We start from the raw sequence: 13,903 nt of genomic DNA on the forward strand, positions 1-13,903 counted from the left end.
CCCAAGCCCAGCCTGCAGATTCCCTCCATCACCTGTAGGAAACAGGAGGGAGGGGCTCTCCTCACTCAGGTGGGAAACCCTCCCACCACCCTTCTGGTATCCACCAGTTTGTTCTCTAGAGTCAGCTTCTTGGTTGTCTCTTTTTTCCACCTGTGTTCATTTGTTTTGTTTCTTCAATTCCCCACACGAGTGAATTCACATGAGTCACCTTCTCTGACTTATTTCACTTAGCATTATACTCTGTAGATCCATCCATGTTGTTGCAAAGGGCAAGATTTCATTCTCTTATGGCTGAATTCATTCATTCTTTTATGGCTCAATCATATATATATATATATATATATATATATATATATATAATCTCACTACTTCTTTATCCATTCATCTTTCAATGGATATTTGGGCTGATTTCATAATTTGTCTATTGTAAATAATGCTGCAACAAATATAGGGGTTTATGTGCCCTTTCGAATCATGTTTTTGTATTTATTGTATTTATCCAGTATGCTTACTGGATCATAGGATAGCTCTATCTTTAATTTTTAAAAAGATTTTATTTATTTATTTGAGAGAGAGAGAGAGAGGCAGAGACACAGGTAGAGGGAGAAGCAGGCTCCATGCAGGGAGCCCGACGTGGGACTCGATCCTGGGACTCCAGGATACGCTCTGGGCCGAAGGCTCAACCGCTGAGCCACCCAGGGATCCCCTATTTTTAATTTTTTTAAGAACCTCCATACTGTTTTCCACGATGGCCACACCAGTTTGCATTCCCACCAACAGTGCACGGCAGTTCTTTTTTCTCCACGTCTTTGCCAACACTTGTTATTTCACCGTGTTTTTTATTTGAGCCATTCTGACAGATGTGAGGTGATATGTCATTGTAGTTTTGATTTGTGCAAAATTAAAATAAAATACAATGAAAGGCAACCAAAAATAAAAGATGTATATGGCATATATATACATATAATAAACATATAAAAAAGAGAAAAAAGAATTTTAAAATAGGAAAATAGCTAGAAAAAAGGAATACTGAAAGACCAAAAAATATACAACCCATGAATGCTTATCCTGTTTTCCCCAAGAGCTGAAGCTTTGCAGTTCTCTAGGATCCGAATCCTCGGTGCTCCCGGGTTGTTCCTACTGGTCCTCTGGGGGAGGAGCTGTTGCTCTGATTCTCAGGCGTCCTCACCCAGGCGGAATCCCCCCAGCCAGGGGTCAGGCTCAGTGGAAGCCCCCCAGCGTCCACTAGGTGGCAGTGTTTCGCTCCCTTTAGGCTTTGGCACCCACCACCGCGGGGTGGGGGGTGGGGGTGATGAAAAGGGCGGGGCCCCAATCTCCAGCCGCAGAGCTGAAAGCCCTAGCCCCCAGTCTTCAGTGAGCCCTCACAGAGAAGCGATCACTCTTGGCTCCCTGGTTTCCATCTACAGTCTGGGTTCACCCAGCCTGTGGCCCAGCATTTTTATCTCAGTCCCACCACCCTATTCGAGACTCTAAACTTTATGGACTCTTGCTGCTGCAAGAGCACCTGTCCGGCTCCTGATGGGGAGTGGAGGGGTGGGAGGTGGGGCAGCAGGGAGGAGTCTGGGGAGTAGGGGAATATCTGGGGGGTTACACCACTGCTTGGAGCGCAGCCCGCAGACCATGGGTTGGTTCGAGGTTGACGGCAACCCCCCATCTGAGAGCTGGTGCCAGTGTTGCTGTTTGCATCTGGCCTCCCTGCTCTGCTGCTTGGGACCTTTGCTTCCTTCAGGCACCCCTGTCCCGTGACCCCAGGGATCCTGAGGCCATGCTGTCCCACCCGGGATTCCGCTTCGCCACCCGAGCACCTTCCAGCCAGGGAGTCGTCGTGGTGCCCGCGCCCCCGCCCCCCCGCCCCGCTGTGCAGACTCTCAAGTTCTGATTTTGCGCTGGCTGCTTCTATGACTTTGCGGTAGCACCTTATGCAGGCTCCTCCCGTGGCCATATCCTCCATAGATTATCACCCTGAATTCAAGTCTCCTCACCACCTGCCTTGCAAAAAAGTGGTCACTTTTCTTTTGGTAGAATTGCAGCATTTCTTTTCTCAGATCTCCCACTGATTTTGCTGGTGTTCAGAATGATTTGATGACTCTAGCTAAATTCCAGGGACCAGATGGACTTGGGGTCCTCTACTCCTCCACCACCTTAACTCTTCCCCAGTCTTGGCATGCCTTTCTGATTCCACTTGTCCCACTGACATTCAAGAAAGCATAGAAGTGTGCAAAGGAATGACGGTGTCACTTATTACGGGGATTACTGAGTGAGTTCCAATTTCTAGTCCTTTAAAGAGCAAAGACAATAATCCCTCACCTGTGGATCTTGATGTTCTTACTAGCAATAACTTGTACTTCATAACTGGTGGCTCTACTCTGGTGCCACGACTCAGGGGTTGAGGACTGTTGTTCCTGAGACATTTCCATCAAAACTTGAGTTTCACACCTTTTCACTTGAAATTTCTTTCTAGACTCCCTCTTTTTTTTTTTTTTTTTAAGATTTTATTTATTCATTAGAGACGGGGGCGGGGCGGGGGGCAGAGACACAGGCAGAGGGAGAAGCAGGCTCCATGCAGGGAACCTGATGTGGGACTCGATCCCGGGACTCCAGGATCACACCCTTGGCCAAAGGCAGGTGCTAAACCACTGAGCCACCCAGGGATTCCCAAGAGTCAGATTCTTAACCACTGAGACACCCAGGTGCCTTGTGACAGGATGAGGCTTAATGATAAAGTCAGAGAGGCATTTAGGTCCTGCTCATACTCGGCCTATGCCAAGGGCTCAGGCTTTTCCTCTGGGGGATGGATATAGGAGCCATGTTTTGAGCAGAGGCGTGATGTTCTTTGAGCAGAGGATCGCTCTGGCTATTTAGAATAGATTTTTAGGGACAGGTGTGCATTTGGTGAGACTGGTTATGAAGCTATTGCAAAAATCCAGGTGAAGCTAAATAAATAAGTATTTATAAAATGCAGAGAATTACATGCCTAGAAAAGAGTTTGTGCTTAATAACTGTGGGCCGTTATTATTACGAGTACTGTTACTAGTTATTATCTTCTTTTCACCATACAGCAGTTTTTATGTGTTATTCCTGTAAAATACTCTTTCATGAATATGCCAGAGTTGAATGTAATTCTTGGCATGTCTGTCTTGTCTTGTCTTTTCTTTTCTTTTCTTTCTTATTTTTTTTTAAAGATTTTATTTATTCATGAGAGATGAGGAGAGAGGAAGGCTCCCCTCAGGGAGCCTGATATGGGACTTGATCCTAGGATCCCGGGATCACAACCTAAGGCAAAGGCAGATGCCCAACCATTGAGCCACCCAGGTGCCCCTTGGCATACCTTTCTTTTTTTTTCTTTTTTTTAAAAGATTTATTTACTTATTTATGAGAGAGAGAGAGAGAGAGAGAGAGAAAGAGGCAGAGACACAGGAGGAGGGTTGGCATACCTTTCTGATTCCACTTGTCCCACTGACGTTCAAGAAAACATAGAAGCATGCAAAGGAATGACGGTGTCACTTATTACGGGGATAACCCTGAGTTAGTTTTAATTCCTATTCCTTTAAAAAGAAAAGACACTAATCCCTTAACTTTGGCTGTTAATGTTACTAGTAGCAATAGCTTGTACTTAATAACTGGTGGTTCTTTTCTGGTGCCATGACTCAGTGGTTGAGGGTTCCTGAAACATTTCCATCAATACCTGAGTTTCACATCGTTTCACCTGAAATTTCTTTCTAGACTCCATCCTTTCGCACATTTTTTTGAACACCTGGTTTGTGTGAGACAGTGGACCCAGTGCTGTAGACATGTTAATGTTTGAGGCAGACATAATTCTTTATGGAACGTGTCATCCAGGACCTGAGAGGTCATGAATGAGTAGGCACAGGTGATGTGTGAGGGCTGCTGTCACTAAGTACCACAAATGAGGGGGCTTAAGATATCAAAAATGTATCGTCTCACAGTTCTGGAGTCTGGCAGTCAGAAATCAGTTGTCGGCGGGGCCATACCCTCTGTGAGTCTGTGGGGAAGACTCCGTGCTTGTTCCTACCTCGTTCCTGGGGGTTTGCTGCAGTCCTTGGCGTTCCTTGGCTTTAGCCATAGGGCTTCAGTGTCTGCTTCTGTCTTTCCTCTGTGTGTCTCCTTGTTTTCACATTGCATTCTTCTCCCTGTGTCTATGCTACTTTTTCTTACAAGGAAACCAGCCCTGTTGGCTTAGGGCTCACCCTGATGACCTCATCTTATGATGACCTTGGTGCAGACCCTGATTCCAGTATGTTTCCTGGTGGAGATCCTCTCTTCAGTCTATGCCTCCTTCATAGAGGCTGAATTTAGCTCTATAAATTAGGAATATGATATCGGTGACTCTAGTAGTCTCTGTATTTTTAGAACTTAACAGCGTATCCTTTATGAAATTAGAAATGATGCTGTTCTTGCCAAAAATTGGGCACTTTGGATAAGGCTGAAGTCTCCCTTCCCTGTCCCCAGAGGTTACCACATATCATACCAGGTTTGAATATATCCTTCAAGTTCTTTTTCCTTGTAAACACATATATATCCCTGTAGGAAGTATAAAACGTGACAACAAGTCTTAGGCAAATCCTTTAAGACATACGTGTGTTTTGGAATTTGAAAGTTTTTGGATTTCAGATAGAAAATACGGTGCATATAATCAAGAGGTCAGGGACAGGAATGGGCAGTCAGGTAATACTTCCTAATGAAGCATGTTACTGTTTCTGCAGTGGAAGCTATGACTGATGCATGAGATGGAATAAATAAAGCTTATTAAAAGCCTCACATCCGCTCAAGGCATGTTTTCCTTCATGTGATTTGCCACCTACCTTGGGTTTTTAGAGCTTTTTGGATTTTAGGATTACAGAGAGGAGAGATCCTGGGTTTTGTAGTTTTGTATGTGTGTTTCGGTTTTGTTTCTATATGGTATTTTATATGTATTAGGCACTTTCTTTTTCTTAAGCATCATTTTATTGTTTTAACACAGTAATGTATATAGTTACACACATAGATTAAAAGTCAGTAGCATTGCAGTGTGCATAATAGAAAAGAACATCCTTTGGACCTCCTACTTCCTCTCTCCAGAGGCAATCACTTGTCCTTTGTGTTCTGCTCTTTGTTTCTAAATTTTTCAAGAACACACTTTTGCTCCTTCTGGGTTTTTACAATGGAAATAGCAATGACTTCTTTGTAAAATTAGGGCTTAGCATCTTTACTGTTCTCCCACCCTCACCCACAGTTTCCTTACCCTCATCCTTCCAATAGTTACATCACTATTTTGGCCAGAAACGGTATTTGTAGTTGCCTTACTACATGGGTATATTTATATGGTCTTCCTCACTGAGGTTTCTTGTGAATTATGGTAGAATTTCTTGTAAGGAATTTCTGTATCATCTTCTTTGTTAGTTAAGTGTTCCGTGTGCTCATCACTAATGTATCTACAAGGAATAGGCTCCTAACACCTCTCAGGATGGTCCTCATTCTTCAGGCTCTGTGTTCTTTCTCCTTGGGGAAGCCTCACTCCTGGGCACTGGGTTCTCTTCCTCTCCCCTGGACTGCCTCTTCTAAGCCATCCTAGCAATTTCTCCCCCCTCCTTTTTGCCCTTGATGTAAACTTCCGAGACTTGCTCTTTTAGCGATTTTCAAATAAACAATACCTTATTTTAACTATAATATCGTGCTATACATTACATCCCCATGACTTGCTTATTTTATAGCAGAAAGTTTCTACCTTGTAACCCCCTTCAGCCATTTAGCCTCTCTACACTACCTCTGGCAACCAACTACTTGTTCTTTATCCATCACTTAGTTTTTTTGTTTTGTTTTGTTTTGGTTTGGTTTGGTTTGTTGTTGCTGTTTGCTTATTTGGGGTTTGGTTTTGTTTGGTTTTAGATGCCACATATAAGTGAGATCATACAGTATTTGTCTTTCTCTGTCTGACTTATTCCACTTAGCATGATACCCTCAAGGTCTATCCATGATGTTGAAAATAGCAAGATTTCCTTCTTTTTACGGCTGAATAATATTCCATTGAATATTCCATAGATCACATCTTCTTTATTCATTCATCCATCGATGAATGCTTAGGTTGCTTCCATATTTGGCTATTGTAAATAAGGGTGCAGTGAACCCAGGGGTGCAGGTATCTTTTTGAGTTAGTGTTTTTGTTTTCTTTGGATAAATACCCAAAAATGGAAGTGCAGGATATGGTAGTTCTATTTTTAATTTTTTGATGAATCTTCATATTGTTTTCCATAGTGGCAGCACCAATGTGCATTCCCACCAACAGTACATGAGGATTTCCTTTATGTGCTCTAAAATTTCTTGAAGTAGAACGGTTTTCTAGCTATCAATTCGTTACTGATTTCTAATTGAATCGCATTATAATTAAAGAAGATAATCTTTATGTTATCAGTCTCTTGAAATTTGCTGAGACTTGCTTTAGGGCCCAGGATATGGCCAGTTTTTACAAATGTTCCTTCATGCATGGTCAGGAAGAATCTGTATGCCACAACTGTACTATCTATATACTATATGGTGCACTGTTAGGATATACTGTGCCATATGTATGAAATCAGCTTGTTGGTAAGTTGTTCAAATTTTCTATATCTTCACTGATTTTTGTGTCTCTTGATTTATCAGTTTCTAAGAGCGGTGTATTGAGATTTCCCCCCATGATGGAGAATTTGTCAATTTCTCCATGCCATAGGCCAACATTCTCAGTTATGTATTTTGAGATTTTTATTAGATGCAAACAAATCGAGAATGATTATATCTCCCTAGTGGGTTGAGACTTTGCCGGAACCTCTTGGAGTGTTTTATTACACCATCAACCCAACCAATCCTGCGATTCTCCAGACACCACATGGATGTTCAACAATTCATTTCAATTTTGACAGTGATACCTGGAGCTAGCACAGACCCCATGGTAAGGGCTTAGTCCCACAGGATTATAGCCCCTGCTCCTGCTTTCAGATGTCATCCACAAGTCCAAGGCCCCTGTCCTTCTATCCATGGGTTATACATTGGGGGTTCCCATGACCCCCATTAGGTTCAATGACTTGCTAGAACAGCTCACAGAATGTGGAAAGGCACTTTTGTTTTGTTTTGTTTTAAAGGTTTTATTTGACAGAGTGAGATTGAGGGCACACAAGCAGGGGGAGCGGCCAGCAGAGGGAGGAGAAGCAGGCTCGATCCCAGGATGCATGTGTTTACTCTGGACCAGATTGGGTCAAGCAGGAGGCAGCTGGCATGGAGCCATTGTGAATCCTGCCCGGGCTCCCATCCAGTCTCTAGACAACTAAGATCAACAAAAGAAACTTTTGCAACCAGATGGGAAGCCTTGCCCTGTGGGTGGAAGGCCAGTTTGTCCCAGCAGAATATTTCTGAGGAAGCCATGAAAGCCTCCTTCAGAGAAATGGCGACTTTGAACATCTGCCAAGTCCAGCAAGCAGTAGCAGCAGTACTCAAGTGACCAGCCATGACAGGTCTTGCCTCATCCCCAACCCCTCCCAGGAGGGCTCCACCACCCGGAGGCCAGTCATGTGGGCAGCCACAGCCAGGAAGATCTGAGGCAACTCCCCACCATGTGACCCTTCCTCCTGGGAAGAGCTGATTGGGCCATGAATAGGATGAGCTGGAAAGCCAAGAGCCTCAGTCCATGGGTAGAGTGAAACTGAGGGGACCCAGGAAGAAGGGCCCAGGAGGGGTGTGGGATCATATTTGGGGCTTGCGGCAAGCCCAAGCAGAAAGGAAGCAGGAGCGTTGGGGAGTAGGAGCCACAAGGCAGAGGAAGGATGTGGAGAACAGAAAGAGATACAGGAGGTTTCCACAAGATTGGAAAGAGCATCTACTGACTTTCCTTATGGCAGAAGTTTGCTTTGGTTCGGGTTTTACTTCATGGAACATCCATAGACTCCAGCTGCGGAGTCCTAGAAACCATGCTGGCTCTAGTTCCAGGCCAAGGATTCTAGGTGTCCAATGGTCCTTGTTCTTGCATTATCAGCCAGGTCTGTGCATCTCCCTTGCTGTTCCCCTGTTTCCCCACAACCAGAAATTCCCATTACTTGAAAGAACTAGAGCTGGACTGTCTCCTGCAAGATCAAGAATGCAGCCACAAAGAGAAAGTAAGAGAAAACCACCAAAGGGCCACAGCACAATCTGGTGTGGCCAGACACAGAGTCCAGCTGTGCCCTTAATAGACTTCACACCAGGCAATTCCTGCTGCATTTCTTCCAGTAAAATCCTCCCCTGTTGGGCTTTATTTTATTCTGTAAAAATAAGCCTTATTATAAAACAGAATGAAATCCACAAACCAAACCTCAAAACCTCTGGTGCAACGAGACCTCCTAAATGTATAAAGTCACTGCTGATAGGATAATCCCTTCAACTTATTGCTTCTGCCGCTTGTTTCTTGAGAACATGACTCCAATGAGGCCCATGGCTGCCAAGCCCACTCCTGCGATGCCAGCCGCCATGACGGCATCTCTGACCTGCAAGAGAGAGCAGGGGAGGTCAGAGCCCATTGGGAATCCGAGTACGGGCTGTACATTCAACAAGAACATTCAGCTCAAGGAGACTCATGCACCCCTTGGCCCACTTGACAAACCCAGGAGTCAACAAATATTGGCAGAGAAATGAGGGCTGGCTGGGGAAAGGACAGCTGCATGGAGTCAGCTGGTCAGGGCAGTACAACCCAATCCACAGTAGGTATTTAAAGCACACAAGTCCCCAGGGGTAGTAGTGGAATGGATGAAATGAAGCCCAGATGGCTGACATCCTGTCTGGCCATCGGGGAGCCCTTGAAGCAAGTGTGAGATGGCCCAGGAACTGCTCTCGAACACTTACTAGGTCACAACTGTGACTCCAGGAAGAGCAAGGACCTCACCTGTGTCATTTATCTTGTTCCTCACTGCATCCCCCGCACCCGGCTCTGCCAGGCACAGAGGTGCTCTTTATGGGTTCTTATATAAATGACCCACTTAGGAGTAGTAGTGACGCGATACTTTAAATTATTAGTATTTCTGACTTGTATTGCTCATATAGAAAAAAAATGTTGCAAAAGTAAGAGTAGATCTCAGGGTAAAAAGTGAACACATGTCAAATTTCACTCCCTCCTGAAACCTAACCAAGAGTAAAGTAAGGCATTTGCTTTTTGTTTTTTGGGTTTTAAAAAAGATTTTATTTATTTATTCATGAGAGACACAGAGAGAAAGGCAGAGACATCGGCAGAGGGAGAAGCAGGCTCCCCACAGGGAACCCAATGTGGGACTCAATCCCAGGACCCTAGGATCACCCTCTGAGCCAAAGGGAGACACTCAACCACTGAGCCACCCAGGGTTCCCAGTAAGGCATTTGTTTTAGGTGTAATTCCACAAGGACCTACAGAACTCTAAATTCTAAAGCAGCAGTGGGAAAAGTTGAGGATCAATCCGAATTATACAACAGGAGACTCGGGAAGGGTCAGCTATTTGCAGCAGCAAATACTTCTGGAAACAGCAGAGAGAAAGAGCTTCAGCTAGATCCCCGGATGCCCCCACCCCACCTCCTGCCCAATGACAGCAGAAGTCTGAAAGTTTATTCTCTGCGGAGGATGAAGAAGACTTGGGGGCCTGGGAATCGAGAAGCACACATGAGGATGCAGATATCATACCAAAAACAAGGGACTGGGAGACCATAAACATGCTAACTGTGAGACTCTTGGCCTTCCTCCCTCTCTCTGCTCCCCCAGAACTTTACCTACCACACCAGAGTCAGGAAAACTTTCCTGGAGAATCTGACCAGCCCAAGTGGAAACATAAGATATCTGAGGTGCCTGGCTGGCTCGGTCGGGGGAGTATTCAACTCTTAATCTTGGGGTGGTGAGTTCGAGCCCCACACTGGGTATACAGATTGCTTACATAAATAAACTTTAAAAAAAGAAGAAAGAAAAAAAGAAAGAAAAGATACTCATGCCAAGGACTCCCAAACTGTCCACCTTTATCATCCAGGAGGGAAACTCAAAGTCAACAAGCCACTGTCCCCTTCCAGTTCATTCAAAGCTTCCATTAGGCAGCAAATCCCCCACCCTTAATCACTGGCAAATGACCAAGAAACTAGACATCTGAGAAGGACCTATGAAACAGAAGACAGGGTTGCCTGGGTGGCTTAGTCGGTTAAGCATCTGCCTTCAACTCAAGTCGTGATCTTGGGGTCCTGGGATCGAGCTCCGTGTCAGGCTCCCTACGCAGCAGGAAGTCTGCTTCTCCCTCTCCCTCTTCCCCTCCCTCCATTTGTGTTTTCTGTCTCTCAAATAAATAAATAAAATCTTTTTAAAAAAGAACATGGTACAATTCTTAGAAAGTACAATGGAAATGACAGAGTCAATACAAAGTTTGAAAGATAAAGTTGAGGAAATCTCTTAGGAAAAAAAATATACCAAAAAGATAAAAACACAGAAAATAGAAGTCAAAGATAAAAAATAAGGAATAATCCAGGCAGTCCAACATCCGATTAATATATGTTCCAGACAGAAATAATATAGGAAACTCAGAGGCGAATCAAGAGTGAAATAGTTCAAAAAAAAAAAAAAAAAAAAAGAGTGAAATAGTTCATGAAAATTAACAGGACTAAAGGACATACGTTTTCAGATTGAAACGGTGCTCTGAGGCCCCTCTTAGTGGATAAACGTAGACCCCCGCCAAGGCAAATTACTGTGAAATTCTAGAAAATTGGATAAAGAAAAGATACTGCGATTGCTAGAGCAGGGGGAGAAAAACAGGAAACAGGAACGATCAAGAGTTCGGATGACTTTAGATTTCTCCAAAGAGATGCTGGAAGCAAGAAGACAGTAGAACATTGCCTCCAAAAGTCCAAAGTAAAACAGTTTCTAACCTAGAGTTCTGTACCCAAACCATAAAACCAAGTGGAAGAGTAAAATAAAAAATAATTCGGAAATGAGGGTTTCAAAAAACGTACCTTCCATACATCCTTTTTCAAGAAGCTGCTGAAGGAAGTTCCACCAAAACAAGAAGGTGAACCAGGGAAGATGTGAGCCACAGAAGAGGGCACTGCAGCGCAGGAAAGGATAGAAGGGAACTTGAGAGCGATGGGGAGGGCAGACTCCAGGGCAACAACTTTGTACCAGCTGTAGAGAATAGGGGTAAGGAGACATATGGTCCCTCTCAAGGTGTCTATGTCCTAATTCCAGGAACCTCTAAGTATATTGTGTTACATGGTTAAGGGGGAACTAAGATTCCAGATGGAATTAAATTGCTAATCAATTTACCTTAATAAAGTGGGGGAGAGAGATAATCCTGGATTATCCAGGTGGGCCCAGTGTCATCACAAAGTTTCTCAAAAGATGTAAGAGAGAGTCAGAAGCATCAGTATCATGCAGTGTGAGAAAGGCTCAACTGGCAATTGCTGGCTTTGAAAATGGAGGACAGGCCACAAGCACAGGAAGCCTCCGGAAGCTGGGAAAGACAAGAACACAGATACTCCCCTAGAATCTCCAGAAAAGAGCAGAGCCCTGCTGGCATCTTGATTTTACCCTGTATAGTTATTTTCAGACTTCTGACCTCGGGAACTGTGAGACAATAATCTTGGGGTGTTTTTCGCCATGAAATCTGTGGTGATTTGTTATAGCAGCCATAGGAAGCTCATACAGTAGCCAAACCAGAGGGGAGAGGTGTGCCCCCAGAGCCTGGTGGCCCCATTATTCCAGTGCTGTTTTTCTAATCAAAGGCCACTTCTGAGGGATGTGGTCTACCTAAATTGAGAGAAAAACAGAGAAATAAAGAAATGAAGAGCTCATAGAACCAGGAAATCCAATCCAAGAGAAAGGCAAAGAAAACCTCAAGAATGACAGACAAGGGAGGTCCTGGGGTAAAGCCATGCAGTCAGCCGAGAGCCAACCAGCATAGACAGCAGAATGGCCATCTCTGGGGATGGATGTGTCCAAGGGGAACATCTTGAAAATGATAGACTAGTGGACATGATTTCCCTTGTGGAAAACTATACAGAGAACTGACAACAGGTCCAAGGAAAAATGAGTGATGTAAGGAGATAATTATCTTCAAGAAAAAAGAAACCCTTCCCCCCAAAAAAGAAAATTCATAATACACTACAACTCTCAGCTGTGAGTAAAATTTACATAAACATAACACAAACACTGAGTGTTAATTTAATAAAAATATATAATATAAAATGATAGGGAGAGATTGGGGAAGGGGCAGGAACAATGATTTAAACAGCTTAGTCTTCACTTAGCATAAGAAGTTGTCAAAAGAGCATATCTAATTTTTTCAAATAAAAAGATGGTAGCAGGGCCACCTGGGTGGCTCAGTGGTTGAGCTTCTGCCTTCAGCTCAGATCATGATCTCAGGGTCCTGGGATCAAGCCCCACGTTGGACTCTCTGCTCAGCGGGGTGTCTGCTTCTTCTTCTCCTTCTGCCCTTTCCCGCTTGTGCTCTTGCACTCACTCTTTCTCTCTCAAATAAATAAATAAAATATTTTTTTAAAAAAGATGATAGTATACATATATTTCTTAGAAATTCAGAGATAGGTAAATGCCAAACTGAAAGAGAGACGAGTGGCTGCCTGGGCAGATGGAGAGGCGTAGAGAGAGGTTTTTGTTACAGGTCTTTTTTGAGTACTGGTCTGGTTTTTTTCAAATTGTGTGCATGCATTACTTTCAAAATTTAGAACTTAAATTATAAAATATTTTCCAGAAAAAAAAAAACAGCAAAAGACAAAGAGATAGAAGCATGCATAGTAAGCCCAGAAACCTGATACCAAACCTTTGTGCACCTGCTAACCTCAAATGCCAACAGCATGTTTCCAAAACTTGAAAAGGCAAGAAGATGAGGAGGAAACCATCCCATCAGTGAGGCAGAGAGTATGGGAGTTTTAGGAGGATAAACAGGTGACGTCCTAATAAACAAGCACAGGAAAACATCACTGACATAGCACATAGGCAACTACATATTACACAGATCTAACAGAAGCAGATGACTGCTGATGTGGTAGTTTGGCTTTGTTAGGGGGCTGCTGAGTGCACACACACACAGACACACACATACAGCACAGAGCTCAGATTCATCCTTCACTTTGTTTGAAACATTCCCCCTCCCCTTTGACCTCTGGTCCTTGACCTGGTTTATTTCACATGCCTAAAAGCGCACTCAAGCATAGCTACTGGTGGTTCAGACCAGGGCTTGCTCTGCCTCTAATAAGCTTTCAGTAATTAGGTCCGGTGTGGCTAGCTCTTCTTTTACTTCAACAATTATGTTTGATGTACACAGCTCTCTTTGTGGACAATTCGAAAACCTGACAGTATGCCACAGAACTAAAACATGAGGGCCAGAGACTCAAGCTCCCAAGGCATCAAGAGCTTCAGACTCAATGTCAAGAAAATGCCTTCTGTTACTGAGTGTTGAGGATGCACTCTGCACCTTAGAAAACATCCCAACGCAGAAGTCTATTGTCTTAATTTGCAATCTGGGGGCATCTGGGTGGCTCAGTGGTTGAGTGGCTGCCTTTGGCTCAGGTCATGATCTCGGGGTCCTGGGATCGAGTCTCATGTCTGCCTCTCTCTGTGTGTCTCTCATGAATAAATAAATAAAATCTTAAAAAAAATTTTTTTTAATTTGCAGTCTGTCTACCAGGCCAGTGTATGCAGTGGCCCTTTCCCCAGCTCCTTCCCCAGTCTGTGAGCCACAATGTCTTTATAGCCTGCATGTATAGCAGCAACACTGACATGAACAAAACACAGTGGAAACAATTGAAATCAGCAGGAATCAGTGAGAAAGCTCGACTTCTTCCTATTTCCAGCACTATCCAGGCGCAACAGCTCCTGTGACAATCCAAAGGGAGAGTTTGCTGTCATAGCCACTGCCCCCAAATAAAG

General features: G+C 43.9%; 1 protein-coding gene across 8 annotated transcripts in view; it reads right to left on the bottom strand.

Annotated features, from left to right (window-relative positions):
• Positions 1-4,963: 4,963 nt before the first annotated feature.
• The window catches only part of PLAAT3 (phospholipase A and acyltransferase 3), a 32,548-nt gene continuing 23,608 nt past the window's right edge, over positions 4,964-13,903 (bottom strand). For 4 of the 8 annotated variants that reach the window (XM_072760269.1, XM_026004617.2, XM_026004618.2 and 1 more), the window contains exon 5: positions 4,964-8,507. In XM_072760269.1, coding sequence (XP_072616370.1) covers positions 8,406-8,507 — 102 coding nt within the window. In that variant the 3' untranslated portion in view covers positions 4,964-8,405. Of the gene's footprint in view, positions 8,508-10,971; positions 11,141-11,281; positions 11,469-11,573; positions 11,765-12,794; positions 12,928-13,903 lie in introns of all 8 variants that reach the window. The other 4 variants (XR_012001874.1, XR_012001872.1, XR_012001871.1 and 1 more) reach the window with 3 other exon arrangements.

The sequence above is a fragment of the Vulpes vulpes genome, chromosome 5 (genome assembly GCF_048418805.1).
Source record: "Vulpes vulpes isolate BD-2025 chromosome 5, VulVul3, whole genome shotgun sequence".
Classification (NCBI taxonomy): domain Eukaryota; kingdom Metazoa; phylum Chordata; class Mammalia; order Carnivora; family Canidae; genus Vulpes; species Vulpes vulpes.